Here is a 19583-nt window from a genome sequence, read left to right as displayed (position 1 = left end):
TTACATTAAATCCATTAAAGTTATTTTATGCCATTTTGAATTCAGGCAAACACAGCAATGTAAAAGGCTAAAAACTTGCACCCATCCTATTCCATCCTATCATGTACCGAGAATTAAAACCATAATAGAGGCGGCGTTTCCCTTTGAAACATGTCCTCATTATCTACCAAACTGACCCCTGGGGAGCACAGGGCATACCCCACTTAAAGAGGTATTTCATCTAGTTGGACGTACTTAGGAGTTCTTTACAAATGGTCAGCACAGATACGTATTTGTTAAGCACTATTCCCAAGTGCAGTGATGTTCTCAGTAAACACTACTGATGGTGTGGGTTTTGACTGCTAGTTTCCAAATGGACTAGTTGGTGATAATGGTTGGAAAGCTTATCTGTCCTTTGTGAAACAGTACTTTCCACATTATGTACAGTGCTCAAGAACGAAGCATGACATTAAAAGGTCAGTAAAATGAAATCCAATCAAAATACATTTTAAATTGTTGTATTAATGTGACAGTTTATTCACTGTTTACTTCCATATAAAAATAGTTAACAAAGCAGTTATATTCATTCATGTATTTTACAACATTTAAGGTAAAAGAAATACATTTAACTAAGTTATTAAAGACATTTAAATTGAAGCTCGTTGAACATATTGATATGTTTTGACTGCTGACATCACATTAGACAGTTTCAGTATAGGTGCTTGTTCTGTTAGCATCATCAAAGCTGCTTATTTGAGTATTAATCTCATCGTTGTTAAGCATTAAGTTGAAACAAAGTGCAGCTATTTCCACAAGTAAATAATTTCAGTTCATGTGTTCCACAAACAAAGGCTAAAGTACATTTCAATGCTTTGAAATGTGCTTTTTCCTCCAAAAAATGAATCCTTATCCTTATGGGATTGACCTTCATGCTACAGGACTGTGACACAGCGGGCAGCAGTTATATTTGCCGATCTCCTGCTCTACAGCGCAGTGTTTACACACACTGCACATCCAGAACTGGTACTCCTGGATCGGCAGACCTGTCACGATGCATGTGGGTAATTTTCCTTCCGTCCTAAAATGGAAAAAATAGAATTAGTTGGGAATATTGTGATGTAGTAAGGCCACAGAAAACTTAGTAAAGGGTTAAAGGAAGACAAAGAGTTTTTAGAGAGCGGCCTACTGGTCAAATTTCCCTTTTAGTGATGAAAGCATACACCACATGTCCCTGGTCCCTGTCTATATAGCTCTATGCTAACTGTTTATTGTCTACTACCTACAACTGGGTGTGGCACTCAACACAGTGCTAGCGTTAGAATAGAGCACCAGAGCTAACATTAGCATTTTTCCCTATTCAGCATTGTCTTTTGGACAGTGACCGTAATAAAGACACCGATGCTGCTTCTTTCGCCCACAGGAACTGGCTCTGTAATCCACTTCATCCTCCTCAGTTTCCCCAAACTGTTGTGTCACTGTATACAAATCATCTCAATATCCACTTTAAGGTTAATGAGAAAAATATATTTCTCCACTTCTGTTTTAACAATGGTTAATGACTATAGCTAACTTTAAATTTTGCTTTAATTAAGTGCATTTGGGCTTGAGTCATGACTAGTTTTTGTCCTTTGCCCGGAGATGGAGCAGAAAGCTATTTGTAGTTATAATAAGTTGAAAAGGCCAGTGTTTACAATAAGCCAAAGAACAAGAATCCTTTACAGACCATGTACAGTATTATATGGTGTTGAGTCTATAGGGGAAAAACACAAATAAAGAATAATGGAGGCTGTTGTTTACTGCAACTCCCTGAAACACTGTCCTGCTCTGGCCACTCATACTACTGGTTCATATTTTAATACTAATAATTTAAAAACACTCCTCTAATAAATTGTTAAAGCAATTAGTGTTGTTCCTCTCAGTGTAGATTCAGACAAACTCATCATGTCTTTAATATGTCTCTGTTTTTCCACGGTAATCAGTAACCTCAGCGTGGAACTTAATGACATAAAAACAGCATGCATGAATTTGTCCAAATATGTGTAAGAAGAAAAAAGTTACCCAAAACATTTCCTTCAAACACTTTTAAATAATATGATAATATGATTTTACAGCCATACAGTTTAGGAAACTAGTCTCCCATCAGTGTTTGGAGGCAGAGGTTGATCTGCACTCACTGGCGCCCTCACCCGTCTGATGATCTGCCCAGCTCCATCGTGCGGCTGTCCTTTGGGGTGTGCTTGGTGAAGATCTCCAGCGCCAGATCCTCGTAAAGCTGCCGCTGTTCAGGGTTCAGACTCTCTAAGGACTCCAGCTTGATGAAGGCCTGTGAGCATGTGCCAAAGGCCCGGTTCGCTGCGGAGCAAATGGCGAGCAGAGAGTAGATCTCCACCGCTGGGATGATGTCCTCATACTCACGCAGGTGAAGGGCTTTAAAAAACGGAGAGAGACAGTGAAGAGTTAGACTTCCGCTCTGTTTGGTTGTATCTATTATAGGAAATTCCATCTCTAAGTCAAAAATTGTGCCATTTGAACGTGACTGTGGGATATTAATTGGGATCAGCTCATAGAAATAGATGACTTGGATGTGTGTTGTAACTCCATGACTACTGCTCTAGTGAAATTAACAGCAAAATATACATAAAACATGAAATGTAAACAAAAGAAGGCAACTTTACCATGGCTAAATAATGAAATACGGAAACTTATGAAAAAACAAGATCTGGCTTTGAAAACATCATTATCTTCTAAGCTCAATACTGATCATCTGATCTACAAATGTCTAAGAAATAAAGTCGTCCTGGAATTACTCAAAGCCAAAGCCTCATATAATACACAACTTATAGGAAACACCAAAGGCCACAATATATCCCTTTGGAAACACTTTAACCAACAAATCATCAAAAAGGACTTAAGGAACTGAAAATAAATGGTACGGCCATCACAGATAATGCCACCATGGCACATGAATTTAACACGCCCTTTATACAATCAATAGAAGAATTGACAGAAGATTTAGATTCTCCAACTGAAACTAATAATACAGTAGCTATAGAATCACCAGATTCTTTTCATATTCAAGAGGTCAATGAAGCAAAAATTGCAAGAAGCTATTTAGAAATGATCAAATTCTAAGGCAAAAGACATTTATAATTTGGATAACTGTTTCATTAAGAAATATAGCTCTTAAGTGATAAGACCTGTGACTCATCAATTTATCAATTAGGACCAGCAAATTCCCAAAAAACTGGAAAAAGGCAGTCATTGCACCAGTCTTCAAAGCAGGGGACAGTGATCTGATATGCAACTATTGCCCTATTTCTGTTCTTCCTGTCCTGTCAAAGGTACTTTAGAAGGCTGTGGCAGCACATCTCATTGACCACCTAGAGACCAATCAACTCCTTCAACAATTTGGTTTTAGACCAAAATATTCCACAGAAACAGATAATTGTTATTTCATTGAAAATGTAAAGCGTTCCTTGGACAATTACACTGTACATGTAAAAGAAAATAGCAATAGCTATAAACTCTCTGTGCAGCACATCAGTTTCATGTTCTGATTGGAACTATGTTAAATTGCATCGTCCCTATAAAATAAAATTCAAATAAATAAAAAAACTAACTTGACTTGAAGTCCCAAGACTGTCTAAGGCAAAAAAAAACAAACAATAGTTTGACAGCATATGAATGTTTTTTCTGGGGTAATTCCCCTCCATGTTTAAGCTGAATGGTTTGCATTCAGTGTAAACCATGACAAAAATATGCATGCAAGACGAACCCAGTATTGCGTAGGCCATGTTTTGCATGGGCTGGTAGAAATACGTTCATTATGTACACATCTTCATGTCAGTCAAAACACTTCCTACAGTATGTAAAATGCAGCCAGCTACCCGGTTCAGCTCTATGTCAAGCTTTTTAAAGATCAACACAAGTGACCAGGAACATGATTTTAGTGTCTCAGAAATGGAGGTGATTTTCGATTAAATTTATGGTCTTATTTGATGTTTTTGAGCCACTTTGGGCAACATCTAATTCTCTCCTAATTAATTAGGCTCAATAAATAGTGCAGGCAATAAGTAAACATTAAGACACGAAAGCTAAGTTATGCAAGTGGGATTTAAATGAGATTTAATACTATTAACAGATCATTTTGATTTGATATGGTAAGCTGAAAAAGCTCCGTCCGTTTAGATTCGTGGAACAGTTACGAGACTTTGGTCAGATGACCACAAAGGAAGCATAGTTTTTCAAGTGAAGCATTGTACTGTGCCATGTGCAGTATTGCTTTAACTGAAAAGACAGTGAGAGCAGTGACAAAATCCATAGTAAGGATATTGATCTAATGGCTAAGTACTGTTCTACTTATTTACACAAATTACACTAAGGTATCTAATATAATTTGATAATGCACACATATCAGAATAATGTCTACCTCGAAATCGTGTGGCGAGACAACCTGGGCAATACTATAATTTATGATTATTAAACTAAATAATAGTTCATGAACTCAACTCCTGTCTTTGAGTAGGGTTTAGAGAATGCTGGATATTAATTATTACCTTACAGTATATGGTCATGTCCCCTGTGTGATTTGTTACCTGTGCGCATTGCGCTCTCCATGTAGCCTTCATATAGCTGCCTCTGAGCAAGCAGAAAGAAGTGATACGCCTCCGCTCCACGCCAGGCATTGTCCACAATACGATTGTCTGAAGAGGTCGCATCTTCCTCAAGCAGCCCAGCAAGTGCAAATGTTGCCTAATTACAGCAAATGAAGGATAAACACACTATACTGTATACTGTACAGTACACTGTACACCAGTAAATGATATAGAGAACAGTATATGATACCTATCTATACATTTAGAATACAATGATGACTTTATCCAGCTCTAGAATAGGCCTTAAATATGTAAAAGCTTTTATTAAAGAATAATATATCCATAGTATATACTGTATATGTATAATGTATACTGTAATATATTACCTCCGACTTCTTCCCTTTGGCTTTGCTCTGCTGTGACGTCTTCACCTGCTCGTGGTAATTTTCAACAAGACGTGCTGCCAGCACATAGAGCTTCTTCACCCGCAGTGGTCGGGTCCTTTTCTCCGCCTCCTCGTCTGCTATCTGTAACAGTAGCCACAGATTCCATGGTATGTGCCCACAAACATTTCAGCAATTATTTAGCTACATATCAGAATAGTATATATAAATATATTTGGTAAAGAATAACCTTTCTCTCAGTTATCAAATTGCCTAGTATCCTTTTGAACATAAACAAATTTGCCTGTAATGAGAAGGTCCCAGGTGTTATTCAACTTTATTCAAATTATTGACTGTTAAAAATACTCTTCTAAGGGTGCTGATGGAAGCTGAAAATAATTTAATTTTAGCTCAGCTCAAATTCTAGTTTTATTATTATGGAACAGACCTCTATCTGAATGTAGAAGCCACATAAAACGTAAGGTTTTTATTTTCATGAAGCTCACTCAAAAGTAGTGAGCATGAAAACATAAGCCTACCTTAAACATAAGTTTGGCTGCATCAAGAAAATGGTGGGCTTTCCGATACAGTTCCACTGCCTCTAAAGTTTTGTTCTTCTCAAGCAGATGTGAAGCATATTTGGAAAGAAGAGATTTAATCTCCTTCATGTTGTGGGTCCTGGCGAGTTCCACTGCTTTGTTCCACTGTAAGAAAATGACAACATTCATTCAAAACCAAAATGACAACATCATTACTTTTTTCCTCTAGCTTTTCCAATATGGTAATTGTCAAATGAATCTGAAATAATGATCATAAAAGTCAGTGCTATGAATGCAACATTTACAAGAATTTAGCTTGTGTGTAGTACTCAAACACTACTGACAATGACCCATAGCTGCATATCCCACTTACAGTCAGGGCACAACAGTTAGATAACATGAGAAACCACTGTTTTCTTTTTTAAATTCCGGGGATGAGCCAACAGGAAGGTTAAGAGGAAACATTTAAACTGACAGCCTGTTCGTTTCATTGTCAAAAACACAGTATTAACGCAGCAGGAGAAACTGCAGAGAAGGGAGGAAGTCTGGGCCGCTAACGACTTCTCCTTTTGGATTAACACATGGTCAATTACAGCACAAAGTCCTTTAAATTAAAGCCAGCTGTGGCTAAACAGCTGCAGCTGACGTTACTGATGTAAAGAAAGTTTGTTCTCTCTCTGAGTCCAAACTTGAAAAAAAAAAAAAAAACAGTTAAACAAATGTACTTAGGAAGAGCATAGTTTGAAAGCAGCATTCACACTGTAGGGCTAAATATCACTCAGGAAGAGGATGCGAGTGGGAGGACAGCAGGTGGCGCAGTGACTGCTGTGGTCCAAAGCTGTCGAAGTGTGTGTTTAATCTGTATGTCTTCATAACGTCACTCAGAAACTCTGGCGCCACAGGTTTTCTGTCTGTCTCTCACCTGGTTCAGATGGACACAGGTGTCAACAGCAGCTTTGGGCTGGTTGCACTTAAGGTAGGCGTTCACAGCCTGTTCACACATGCCCACAGTGGCAAACATCTGTCCAATCTCCTGCAACATAGAGATTGAGAATGGAAATGTAGGAGATACTGCAGAGTCGGTTTTATTTAAAAGGTACAGATTCAGAGTCATTAACGTCTGAAACTTCTACATAAACCCAAAGAGAATATCAGAGAGTTATTTTTAGTCAAACCTGAACATTTGGCTCACCGGTAAAAGTTTATGATTCTCTGGCAGCACAGTGGTCAGCCTTTCAAGGCCATCATAGTCCTCTAACATGTAGTAGCATTCTGCCAGCCTCTCCTGGTTACGACCCTGAAGGTAGTATTGCACTGCATTGACCCTTGAAACAGAAAGGATTTATATCAAAATCTATAGTGAGGCAGTGTTTCCTTTGATCTTAAAGCATAGGTTCACATTTTTTCAAACTGTCTTCGAACAATACTTACACGCCCATAAGTACACTGAAAGAGTTATTGGTCACTGTAATAATTCCTACTATCCATACTGGCCCCTCCTAGTGCTATTCCAATGTAAGTGATGGGGGACAAAAACCACTGTCCTCGTTCTGTGCAAAAATGCATTCTAAAGTTTAGCTGAAGCTAACATGAGGCTTCAGCATTTGCAGTTACTTAAATCAAGTGGGTATCTTATAAAGTTACAGTCTTTTTAGTACAAAAAACACTGTTTTTGTTACTGTTCCGCCCATACGGCTCAGTAAAGAAACACATGGAAAAAGAGAGAAGGAATTGTGCGCTCAAATGGCTGTAACTTTGGAAGACTTGAATTTGCTAACTCAGACTGCTGAAGCCTCACATTAGCTTCAGCTGAACATCATGCATTTTTCCACAGAATGAGGACTGTGGATTTTGTCCTCCATCGCTTACACTGGAATCATGTTAGGAAGGGATCGCTTCACAGCTAGTATGAACAGGAGGAATGATTATAGTGACCAATGTACATGGGAGCAAGACAGAGTTGACAGAATGTTCACCTATCTTTTAAAAATAATACCATACAACTTAGAGACTAATAGCATATTATCTGCATTTTTTGATGCTTGGGATATACTAAATATACTACATGGTACTAATGACAGTCTTGTGATTGATTTTCCCAAAACAAATATACTGTATAGCATATTACAAATAAACTCACACAGGTATACATCGTTTCTGTACTAAATACACTGAACGACCAGAGAAAGAAAGGGTAAACAAAATTTCCAATACCACTTCTGTCTGTCAGCAAAGTAGTCTCCAATTGCATTGTACGCCTGTTCCAGCAAAGTATCATCACAGTCCCCAGAGCCAGTTTTGAGCAGCTGGAGGACCCTGAACCAGTCTCCCAGCTTGATCCTAAGGCTGATGGCAAGGTCCCTACAAGAAATAAAACACCCACTAGCCATCATGCCTAAAGAACTGCTGGCATTAGGTAACACTGGCATTGAAAATGACAAAACTGAACAAAAGAACTGAATCAATTAGTGGAAGTTTTGATGTCAAATGTCATCAAATAAGCCCCAACAAATCCGACTAAATGTACCTGCGATCCATATCCAGGTACATCCGCTCAGCTTCCTCAAAGCTGCTGAAGTAAGCTGCCACCTCCGCCTGTTTCATGGGCTCGCTCTGCAGGTTGCCCAGGCGCTTGACGAACTCAATGCCCTGGTAGTCTTTGCAACGGACAAAGGCCTGTTCAGCCGTCTTCAGATCCAGTTTCTGGAGGGCTGCCTCAGCCAGCAGACGCCTGACAGGTTCATAACGGAGAGGGGGGGGGGGTTAGCTACTATCACCAGTAGGCCTGCATGGCATGATGTGTATGCATAAATCCTTATACCCACTCTAATATGATCAATTTAGATTTAAACTGGAATGGAGCTATTAAGTTGTATGAAGTCACTCACCAATCCATGACTAAGACTGTTACTTTTAACAGTAAATCAATATGTAAGTGGTCTTTACCAAATAATTGTCTGCAATCAAGCCATCTGTGTCAAGCTCAATGATTCTATGACTTTATAACTCTATGAGATGAGTGCAAAGATTATCCTTAGGTCACAGACTGGAACTGACTCCTAGAATAAGAAGGGCCATTGTTTGATGTTGCCAGATTTTGAGGGATGCTGCAAAAATTGACACACCAGCCAGAGAACACACATAAGCTATAGCAATCACACTGCTGCTTCAAAAGACTTACCATAAATCTCTTTTACTCTGCTATCATCCTCCCACACCAGCATAGAGTATACAGTATGTTCAGATGAAAAATGGTAGTGACAGCAGCCATACATTAGTGCTAACCTGAGCTGACAACAAAATTCAAATGTCTTTTTTCCCTTTCTGTCCAACACAGACAATTTAGAAATAGCTTTTGAGAATTGATTTTGCTGCTTTGTATCACTACATAAAAATGAAGTGATTCAAGCTATATGTTCGTGAAAGCTTTTACATTTGTTGATTAAATGGAAAGGTTGCAAAGGAGGTGATGTTTTTGTGTCAACCAGCAACAAAACACCAACAGAAAAAGAAATGGGTAGTTTGCATGGGCAGTGAGGGCCACCATGGTTTGGCTACATAAGGTTCATTCAAATGAGGAAACGCAAAGTGAGTTGTTGGTATTTTGGTGGAAATAGGAACTTTGCACAGAGAATAGACGTCTCAGAACCATGTCTGTTTCTGGCACAGCATCACTCTGCTGCCACTTTGGTGATTTTAACAACAAGAGCAAACTAAATACTTGGAGCAAATGCACAGCAATAACTCAATAATGTCAATAAACAAATTTGATTAACCCCCCCCCCCAACAAGCAGATGCGTTTAAATCTGCATCAACAAATAATGTTTAATGCGGTTAAATCACAAACATCGATAACGCAGTCTGCATTTATCTATAAATTAATATGAGTGATTCTTCCAGTATCAGTTATCCACAGCTGCTTTATACTTTATGAAAACCTTCTGTTTCAGTTTGTTTAATCTGCACCATCCAGACAACAATATGAGGCTGATCCTTCATTTGCTGAGCTTTTGACGTCCTGCCTCATGATGTGACTGGCACATCTGTTTCAGAGCGATGAGACCACTGATGTGGCTGAGAGTGCATTTATTAATCACCCGACCCTCTGATCTATATTCACCTTCAGCCAGCCCTTTTGCTCTTTGCACTGCTGCACATACATGAACCAAAATAGCAGGCATGCTTGGAGACACCCGCACAGTCTGTGCAGCCAAGACCCACAACTTTGTCGTTGCGCTTGCACGATTAAAATAGGGCCCTTAAACTTAAAGTTTTATGCTGAATCAAATGTAAAGATCAAAATTTGCATTTACCAGAGTCTTGGGTGAGGATTGTCTTTAATGAACTGTGAGGCATCTTCAATCCCCACTTTTTCAATCAATGCACGACTGTCTCTCAGGGAGCGGATTTCAAAGTTGATGAGGTTGTCTTTGTTAGGCCTCTCTGGATCCTGTTGAGCAACATCCCATAACTCAGTGTTTAATTAAGTCAACAAATACAAACTGCACCTTTGAGAACTTTCAAGGAACGACAAAGTTCTAGTTATGAGAAAAGCCTCTCTTCGTGCCTGTTAACACTGCAAAGGGATGAATTTTTAGCAATTTGCAATTAGCTGTTACCACGTTAGTCAGGAGATATGTAACACCAAGACAAGTCAGCAATTCCAAACTATCGTAAATCCATCTGTTTTAGGATATTTAAGATGCAAAATAAAACTTTCAATTGAAACTATGAGAAAGTAAGTATCTTGGTATTAGCATAAGTGGTTATGTTTTAGATATCAACATGATTGTGTTGGGACTCAAGGCATCTCACATGCAACTTTCATTTTTGACCAAAGCTTTACCTTCATGATTTCATCAAGCAGGACAGATTTGATTTCCAGGTCTTCAAAGTTGCAAATGTATCCAGATGTTTGGATTGGTTCCTGTTTTTTAAGATGCAATACATTACTGCAACAGTTGCTAAATGTCTATTTAGTGACAACAAGACAATGCAGCAGACCATCACACAAACACCTGAGCACTCACCTCTGGGTCTAGGTTCCTGAAGACATACATCCTGGTCTTCTCCATCATGGCAAAAAGATCAGGATTGTCTTTCGCCCACTTCATGTCCCAAACATCCTTGCGCTCAAACTTGGATGGATCTCCTGCAGATGCCTGGTTTCCTGTGCTGTCATCTGTGGAGGCCCGAACTTCCAGGTCCAACAAAGTCAGCACGCCTGCAATGTCGATTATGGCCAGACGACTAAAGAAAATAATAGTTACATTTTATGTGGCAGTTCTGCAAATGTGAACCTAATTTATTTATTTTTATTATTAAAAAGCTTTCACAATTGACAAACTGTGTTTGAGCTGGTTAATAAATATCTGGACAGCGACGAGTTTAATCTACGTAACAGCAATCAAAGCTTGCCTGGAGTTGCAGTTCAAGGACAGATAGTAGGCTCTGTTGTTCAAATTGTGTTTCTGGATGAGAACAACATTTGGGAGGGTGTATCTATGGATGGTGCCAGACTCACGGCCCTGTAAGCACATACACCCAATGTTTTACTTTATTTCTACTTTTCATTTTATTGCATGACTCAAATTGTTTTAGTTAAAACAGAGATGTACATACCACAATCAGGGTCTTATCTGTTGCTGTAATACAACAGATGGGATCTCGAGTTGCCTGAAACAGAACAGAAACAAACACACACGAACCATGATAATATATACAATTTATCTGTTGTAAGAAATTACTTTATTCTCATTGATTTTATTATTATTATTGTTATTATTATTATTATTATTATTATTATTATTATTATTATTATCACTATCAGCAGTAGTTTATATGTTTGTTTAGTTAATCAATTTTATACAGAAACTTTAACATTTCCAGTGAATTGAACCCTGTGAAGTTTGGTTTTATGAAATAAGACAAAAAAAGGGCTTCACATAGATGGTGAGATAAAATTCAAAGGAAACATCTTGTTTCACAGTATACTGTGCTAAATGGCTCAGAAGGGTCTGAGTAAATTTTAGATTTTGTGCTTCGACCTGGATGTTACGAAACCTGTGCAGCTAGAGAGGCAGAAATGTGTCTTACTGTGAAGGCTTTTGCAAAATCTGGACCACTGTCATTGGCTGCTGATGGATTGCTGTCAATGTGATAGACCCTAGGAAGGCAGGAAGAGAGAACAAATGAGAAAGAGCAAGAGAGACAGCCAGACAGACAAACAGTTGTCCTTTCCACTGAGGTGAACTGTGTTCCGGCTGCTAGGATGGCCCTGGCAGAACATTAGGTCATGCCTAGCCTGTCTGGAACCTCAGTGGCATTTGATTCAGATGAATGAATCCTTTTCATGGCACTGTCAGTACCAACACCCTACAGTGAAACAGTGAGCCAGTAAACCCAACATTTCATCCACTGACTCACAGAAGCTAGCCTTGTGGTTACTTGTGTAACTTTCCATGATCTGCTTGATGTGTACTGTAAGTTCTGACGCAGGAATTCTATTTTGTCCCCATCCACTGCCTGGCTTTGTTAAATACAGTCCTTATGGCATCGAGTTTAGATACGGCTCCATTGTCCCTGTAAAGGTTGTGCCAACTTCTGAAAAAAATTAAAAACTCACCTCTCTCTTCCCTCCTTCTTAGTTCTGGTCACTTGGTTGATCTCCAGGGCCGTTAATTTCTTCGCCACTCTGTACTGCCACAGGTAGAAAGCCTCTTTGGATGCAGCGATCACATGTGTCTTGGTCATGGTGACAAACAGTGGATCTGTCCAAGTAGACAAGTGACTTAATTACAAAGATGAAGATCAGTGTAGAGTGTATATCATTTTGAGTCATTTTGGACCAACTCCATCAATTGTATCCACTTCTTATTTATGTCATTTGGCAGATCATGTGTGTGCCCAGCTTCTGGCATCAAATTTCAAATGCAGGGGACTGTGTTTCCAATGTCACCAACAAAGAGGATTTTAAGGTTTTATGTTTGTTTTTGTTGATCTCACACCATACAGTTTCAGTACATATACATAAATAGTAATTAGGTATTCACATTTTATTTGGGTGGTGAAAAGTTGCATAAAATACAATTCGTTCTCTTACAGTGAACTTTACTAAACTACAGTGAAAAACCTGGCAAATTAATGTTTGTAAATCTTTTTATTTTTTAACTTTGAACTAGGAACAATTCTGTGCATATTTTCTTTGTGGATAAATACAAGAAAATAATACAGTGTGTTCTCAAATAGATACACTTTGACTAGACTGGCAAAAAAAAAAAGCCATCATGAGGCCACAAGAGGAGACACCTCCAAAAGGCGCATACTTGAACTCACTCTCTTATTATTTACCAAGGTGGGGTATCTGAAACCCATTCAGACCACTGAGCCTTTCAAATCTGCAGACTTGGAACTGTCTTGGCCATGTCAAGCAGAGACAGAATGCTGATTATTTGTGAGATAAAGACGCCCAGTGCACACTGTCTATTTGCTATAGGATGCTGTGGGCCCATGAAAGATGTAACTGTGGGTGGCAGGTGGCAGAATGCCAGCCACCATTTCTCTATACACAGGGTGTGATCTCTCGCATTGGCTTGAAGAAATACACCAACCTGATGGAAAATTGGGACTCTGATCAACCCACTGCTGTGCCACAAGAAGATTATTACCAAGTTCATTACTTCTGTATGCCCACTGTATGCAAGCTTGCAGTGCACATAGCTTGTTTAGTAGATGGTATAATGTGAGAAAATTCACTTTATGGGTGTGTTGACTAGAAAATTGAAATGAAGTGGCATCACAAGATTAATATTTCTCTCTTTACTGTATGAACTCACCAATGTCAATGTATTTCGAGTCCAGTGGAGTCCCAATGGAGTTGCACAGAATCAGGACATACTGAAAAACACACAGTAGTACAAACTTATTCAACAGGTCAATTTATGATTCTTTATCAAAACAAATAGTCCTCATTTTGAGTGTGTGGTTTTAATTTGTACATTACCCTTGCATGACTCCCAGACTCTAACTCAGCATCCTCCTGTGTGGCAATGAATTAGAAAAACAGGAGGCAAGACAGCAGAGAAACATTTGTGATCCTTACTATTTCAGCTCACTCTGTATCTTCTACTGTATATACTGTATCTTCTCCATTGTATGGAAGAGCTAGAATTTAACTGTCAAAAGCAATGGATAAGCTTGTCTGAATCATACAGCATGTAACTAGCATATGAAATGAACCTGCAATGTTTTATAGATCATTACAAATCCTGTGGTTTTTTTGCGTTCCTCTCACTGTTGCCATGTTTGTACATAGAATCCGGAGGTGTTAGTACCTGAGGCTGGGTGTCATCTGCCTTGCTGGCTAGGATGCAGAAGTCCCCTGAGGTAGTGATGGACATCAAGCTCTTGACATATTTGATAAACTTCTCGTTGTTTTTGGTGTCCCAGAATACCACACAGTACTCTTGCCGCTCTGGCTTTGTGTAGGCGTACACCACTGTGCTGCAACAGTAGCCCCACTGTTAAGGGACATAAAAGAGCTGGTGAGATTTTGTGTAGGGTTTCTAAACTCTGGGAAGAAATATGATCAAATAAAAGACATGTTCCTTCAAACAACCCCTTTGTCAGAATAACTTGGCGGTGTAGTGCAGTAGCTACTTCTTCCAAGTAGTAAGTTTTACTGTAGGTTCAAAGAAAATATTTTTCAGACAGTGGTATGGAAGCCCTGAGAGGCAAGTGAAAAAAAAATTATTCTGGTGATCCATTTTCTAAATCTGACCTAAATTGTTTTCTTTCTTGTTTTTGTTTTTGTCAGGATCATTTTGTTGTTGAAGTGTTTGTTGTTGTAATACTCATTTTGGCCACAAAGAGGCTGAAGTGCACCACTACCCCATGTTCTAAATAGGACTAAAAGCATTCATGTTTTCTTCCAGGTGAAGCGCCGAAAATACATTTCTAGCCAAAAGAAAGACATGACAGAAATGTTACATACATTTCTAACAATGTACCTTGTGTTTAGAGTGCATGGAGAAATGTATACTCACCTGGAAGAAAACATGAATGATTTTATGAATGCACTTGATCAACAACAAAATGATCCTGACCAAAAAAAAAAACAGGAGAGAAAACAAATTTGATCAGATTTAGAAAATGGATCACCAGAATTCTTATTACAGTGGAGATACATTATATATGTTTCACTGCATTTTGAACATTTGGAACCATGGTGTGAGATTATCAATGTTAAATTTTAGACAATATATAGAGTAGAGGAAAATAATCTTCATACTACTTTGTAAGGCAATTGACCACATATTATTACTCAACTATGACTAATTTCACCCTCTTTATTTAAAAAAGGAATACACCACATGATCAGTTTCAACATGTGACAATAGACTGAAACATATGGCCCAATATTTCTTGGACAGATCCTACAAGCAAGGTGTTGTCTTTGCAGTAGACCAGGTCCTCAGAGCGTAGTCAGCTGCTTTATAACACTCAGAAAAATACAAAAAAAATGTCTAGTATGTATTTTATGACACACACCTTCCATGTAAAAGAGAAAATCAATGATCAAAAGAACCTTTAGACACTTAAAAATGAATGGAACATGAAAATAATGCCCCAATATAATCTAAACATTCTATTGATTTAAAGACGTATGGGACTAATTAATATTAATGTGACATATTGTTTATTTGGATTTGTGACCACCATCACTATATAAAACCAGGTTTTACTTAATCTGTTTTCTATATCTCTGACCTGATGAATACCCTGAGTTTGCAACTGGCCAGCATTTTAAACACACTCATGCCAGATTAAGTATAGGTATTCTCTGTCTACGAGTGTCTTCAAGAATTATTTCTCTCCCAAAAACTTTAATTAAAAGTCACACATAAGTGTTGGCATTTACCTTGTAGTCTGGTCTTATGTTAGCGAAGTAGATGTAGGAGTCCACAGCCAGGCCAATGCGCAGCCCTCCTCCCTCCCAGGCAACTCCTGTCATCTGCTTCCCAGGAACTTTTAGAGTTCTCAGATGCTGTTTAAACACAAAAAAACATTTTAAGAGAAAAAAAAATCTTCCAGTCTCAAAGCATTTTTATTTCCCCATTGGGGTTAGTAGGGGGTATGGGTGAGCGAGAGATGATAGATGTCTTTTTTTTTATCAATATCAATGGCAAAACAGAGAACTATTTTGCCAGGTGCAGAGATTTCTGGCTTTTAGAGCTCAATTCCCAGCCTACTTGCATTTTCAACCACCCAACAATGTAGGATGGCGAAACATTACCACCTCACCACCTCCTCCTGTCCACATGTCAAGACACTGAACACCAAATTGCTCCCAATGGTTGGCCAGCACCTTGCGTGGTAGAGCGCTGCCATCGGTGTGAGTATTTGCGTGAATAGGTAAATGAGCGGCAAAAACCTTGTAAATAATAATGAATCCATTTACCAAGAGAGAAACTGGCATTGCAAGGAGCAACAAAAGACATTGTATTCTGTATCAATTCAGTCCATTCTATGTCAATTCTTCTGTTTGGTCCCATATATGATGTGATGATGTATATAACTCTGTGTAAGGGAACAAAATCTTCACCCTCACCTCTCCAAATGGTGTGTAGAACTGCACGACATTGAATTCTTTCTCCACATTTGAGGCTCTGAGAGAACCCGCCACAGCCAGAACACTGCCACAATGATTCCATTGGATACTGACCACATTCATCAGAGTGTCAATACACACTGGATCTGAAGAAGGGCAGCAGCATAGTTCATCACCAATGGTAAACATTTCATTGAAGTGTAACCTGGAGAATATACTGCAGTCTTTGAAGGTTTTTAATTTCTTACTTTCATCATTCTCGTAGCGCATGATCTGGCATCTTCCATTGTCAAAACAGATAGCAAGACATGGACAGTCTGGTTCAACGTAACCACCAGTTCCTGCGTACCAGTGGATACCTGCAATACTGACAGCTCCAGTTGCATTGTTGAGACAGCTGATGGTCATTTTCATCTGAAACATACCATAGATCATAAAAAAGTCAACATATGCTAATATGTAATCAGTAAAAGCAAGCATATGATAGGATCTGATGTGCTTGAAAGAGAGGGAGAAAGGGAGAATCAAAGTCAGTTTGGGTTGCCAAAGTCAGAAATTTTCAAGTCCTACTACAAGGGCCTTTACAAAACTTAACACAATTATTTCTCATCTTATTAATATTTTATCATCAACAATTTAATATCCCACCATTTAAAGCTTTAAAGAGACTAATGTTTTGCCCCACAATATGCTCTTTGATAATGTATGATAATAGATTCTTCCTAAATCTGCTTTTTCCATGTGCACTGAAAGCCTGCACCTATGAAAATACCAAATGTGCATTGCCACTCCTTCTGCACACATGACTCCGCATTGCACCTGCATTTTTATTCGTAATATTTGCATCCTATGAGTCAGGAAGCCATGTAGTTCTACATGGGTACATACTAAAATGAACTGACAGTTCTATTTTACTTAAGCTTATGTACTCACTATGAAGTTTCCTTGATTGTCATAGATCTGTACTTCCCCGTTGGCCATGCCGAAGAGGAGGATCTTGCTATCTGGCGACCATGCCACATGAGCAAGCTGATTTCCCTTTAGCTCCTTTCCCCAAATCCGGTTTCCTACAAAAAAAAAAGACATTTATCCTACTGTACATGTTCGTACTCATTCCCTTAGTATGGGAACAAAGCAATCCTTGTCAAGGGAGCCTTAGTGATTTTATGCTAAATCTGGCTAGAAAAATATCGTGATTGATCGCCATTTATTAGATTTTTAGCAGTCGCACTATAAATCTGTTTTTACCATCTACAGATCCAACAATGACTGCTCCATCTTCATACACAATGCAGATCTTCTGACCATCAGCGTTCCAACTCATGCTTCTCACCACCGACTTGTTCCGGTTGTTGATCATCTCCTCGTACCATGCACCTTTGGAAGGGCAAAGACAAACAACTGTAAAAGCCACATTTATAACAAGAAACGACAAGAACTTGTATTTTTAGTTTGATGGCAGTAATCACCTTTGTAGAGCATCCATACAATGATGAGTCCATTCTGGTCACTGGTTGTCAGCTTTTCATACTGTTCGTTCCACGTGACCACTTGTACTGCGCCTGCAAGTGTAGTTATCATGAAGTGTCAGATAAATTTCCTATGGCTCGCTTCACGTCCTTGCACTGCCGGACTGTGTATTTACTTTCATTTTGTAGACGCTGCCTGTTACTAAAATAATATAATGATAACCGGTTTGACAACTACTGAATATAACTTACCACTGTGTCCCTCTAGAGTCTGGTTCATTGACAGATTACTGGGAGCAGCAAGACCTTTAAGTTTGGCATCATCTGTTGACAAAGCAGTAAAAGAGTAAAAGAGATCAGTGATCAGTTCTCAGTGAGGTAGGTAAATACCTGCACAGAGTTTTTATTGTTTCTTGCACATTATTGTTGGTGGTCTTCTCTGTATGTTTAACAACATGATAACATAACAGCAGTGGGTCTGTCCAACAGACGTACCATTTGTACTTACAGTGACTGGACACTGAGGCACCAGAACAGAGCCAAAAAGCTTATGAAAGTTTCAGAAAATGTCTTACATAATGTAAGAGGTGTCCTTTCAAGAACCCTCAAATCTCAATCACATGGCTATTACATAACGGCTTTGACTGTGACAGATTAAGACATTCACCAAGCTGAATGTATGGAACATTATTAATCAAAACCCCAAAAACTATTTTTTGCAATGTCATTTAGCTGTCCATTTTTATTCTACCCTAGAGCAGAATAACGGCAATAAAAAAATAAATATATGTAGAATATTTAAATGTGAACAAGGACACACAGTGTCACTGACGCAGAACACCTGAAACCAGGCCCAGCCAACATCAGTATATGGGTAATCAACAGTGGACTTTTTTATAACAAATTTGACACATGTTGACCTTTTGGCCTTGGGCTAGACTGCATTTATGTATTATTATTATTATCATCATAATTGTTATTAGTATTACTATTATGTAATTTAAGTGTTATTATTATTATGTCATCAAGGCTTACCAATCTTAGAAACTAGAAAGGGACTCTAACCACCCAACAAGATTTTCAGATTTTGTCTAGTGACATGAGTGACAGTACTCCAGTCATTTTAGGTGGGATATGGGTTCCATTTTTATCCAGCATATTCCATAGTTACTGTAAACCACTTCACAGGTCAAACAACTCTGCATTATGTGTTGTTTGTGTTTAATATTTTGTAGATTTCCTTTCTAATGATTCAAGTTTTCGTTTTCATGCAAAAAGGACCAGGACTGTGCAGGCTGTTAGCTCCATCCCCTGAACTTACCTGTCTGGGTTTCAAGCTTGAGCACTCTGAGGAGACCATCGTCTCCTCCACAGGCAATGAAGCCTTGATCTTTGTTCCAGGAGACACATTTTAGATGGATATTGTTGGGGATAGCAATCTAGAAAACACGGAAAAATAAAGCTACATTGTTAACCAACGCTCTATATCTTAGTATTAATACGTGTTAGGTAGAGCACAACAGGTTGTTAGGCACTAACCTTCTTACTGAGGTAGATAAACATGGTGGTGGTGATAACGTTACAGCCCTCTTTCAAACCGAAATGAATTGCTTACCGCGTAGTTAAACTAGTTAACATAATAAGACACTAACCTAACGTGATTTAGCAAACTTAGACAGCTAACGTGAGCTAACTTTTTCAACCTAGCTAACCTACATCATGCGGCCTCGATCTGGTAAATGTAACGCTGGCCTAAACCGTTAGCTCTGCTAGTTAACGTTACCTGCCTAACACGACAGTTACCTAGTACAGAAGACGGTTAACGTTAAATATAGCGAAATAGTGAATAACGTTAACAAATGTATTGAAATAAAAAACGGTTCAAATTCGACGTTGCTTGTATTGGAGGACTCCTGAACTCGTAGGCTTTAGCTTCCCTTGGTCTCCCGTGGTAACCGTAAACCGGAAGAGTTGGGTTTGGGGTCGTTCTGGTAATTGTAGTTTTTCT

General features: G+C 38.7%; 1 protein-coding gene across 2 annotated transcripts; it reads right to left on the bottom strand.

Annotated features, from left to right (window-relative positions):
• Positions 1 to 485: 485 nt before the first annotated feature.
• Positions 486 to 19541, bottom strand: wdr35 (WD repeat domain 35). 2 transcript variants are annotated; one of them, XM_044165924.1, is made up of 28 exons: positions 19115 to 19541; positions 18897 to 19014; positions 17828 to 17899; positions 17576 to 17668; positions 17355 to 17483; positions 17040 to 17173; positions 16355 to 16520; positions 16107 to 16252; positions 15417 to 15542; positions 13831 to 14016; positions 13500 to 13535; positions 13333 to 13393; positions 12123 to 12267; positions 11594 to 11663; positions 11120 to 11173; positions 10916 to 11025; positions 10528 to 10747; positions 10344 to 10424; positions 9811 to 9947; positions 8024 to 8227; positions 7711 to 7857; positions 6689 to 6821; positions 6419 to 6529; positions 5497 to 5661; positions 4961 to 5101; positions 4575 to 4731; positions 2166 to 2406; positions 486 to 1057 (listed from the first exon to the last, which is right to left on the bottom strand). In XM_044165924.1, exons 1-28 carry the CDS (start codon positions 19136 to 19138, stop codon positions 907 to 909), a joined length of 3558 nt encoding a protein of 1185 aa, XP_044021859.1. In that variant the 5' UTR covers positions 19139 to 19541; the 3' UTR covers positions 486 to 906. The 2 variants fall into 2 exon arrangements, with proteins under 2 accessions (XP_044021859.1, XP_044021860.1); XM_044165925.1 differs by lacking the exon at positions 13500 to 13535.
• Positions 19542 to 19583: the final 42 nt, after the last annotated feature.

This window comes from Siniperca chuatsi, linkage group LG15 (genome assembly GCF_020085105.1).
Source record: "Siniperca chuatsi isolate FFG_IHB_CAS linkage group LG15, ASM2008510v1, whole genome shotgun sequence".
Classification (NCBI taxonomy): Eukaryota; Metazoa; Chordata; class Actinopteri; order Centrarchiformes; family Sinipercidae; genus Siniperca; species Siniperca chuatsi.
Note: the sequence above shows the minus strand (reverse complement) of the source record. Positions and strands in the feature narration are given on the sequence as shown.

Bases quoted from the DNA above. Each gene is read 5' to 3' on its own strand.
- wdr35 (XM_044165924.1), bottom strand. From the start codon at position 19,138: ATGTTTATCTACCTCAGTAAGAAG. The intron at 13,536-13,830 runs GTACTAACACCT...ATTGCCACACAG, and splicing joins CAGATGACACCCAGCCTCAG to GAGGATGCTGAGTTAGAGTC. The intron at 1,058-2,165 runs GTGAGGGCGCCA...TTTCCATTTTAG, and splicing joins CTGGGCAGATCATCAGACGG to GACGGAAGGAAAATTACCCA.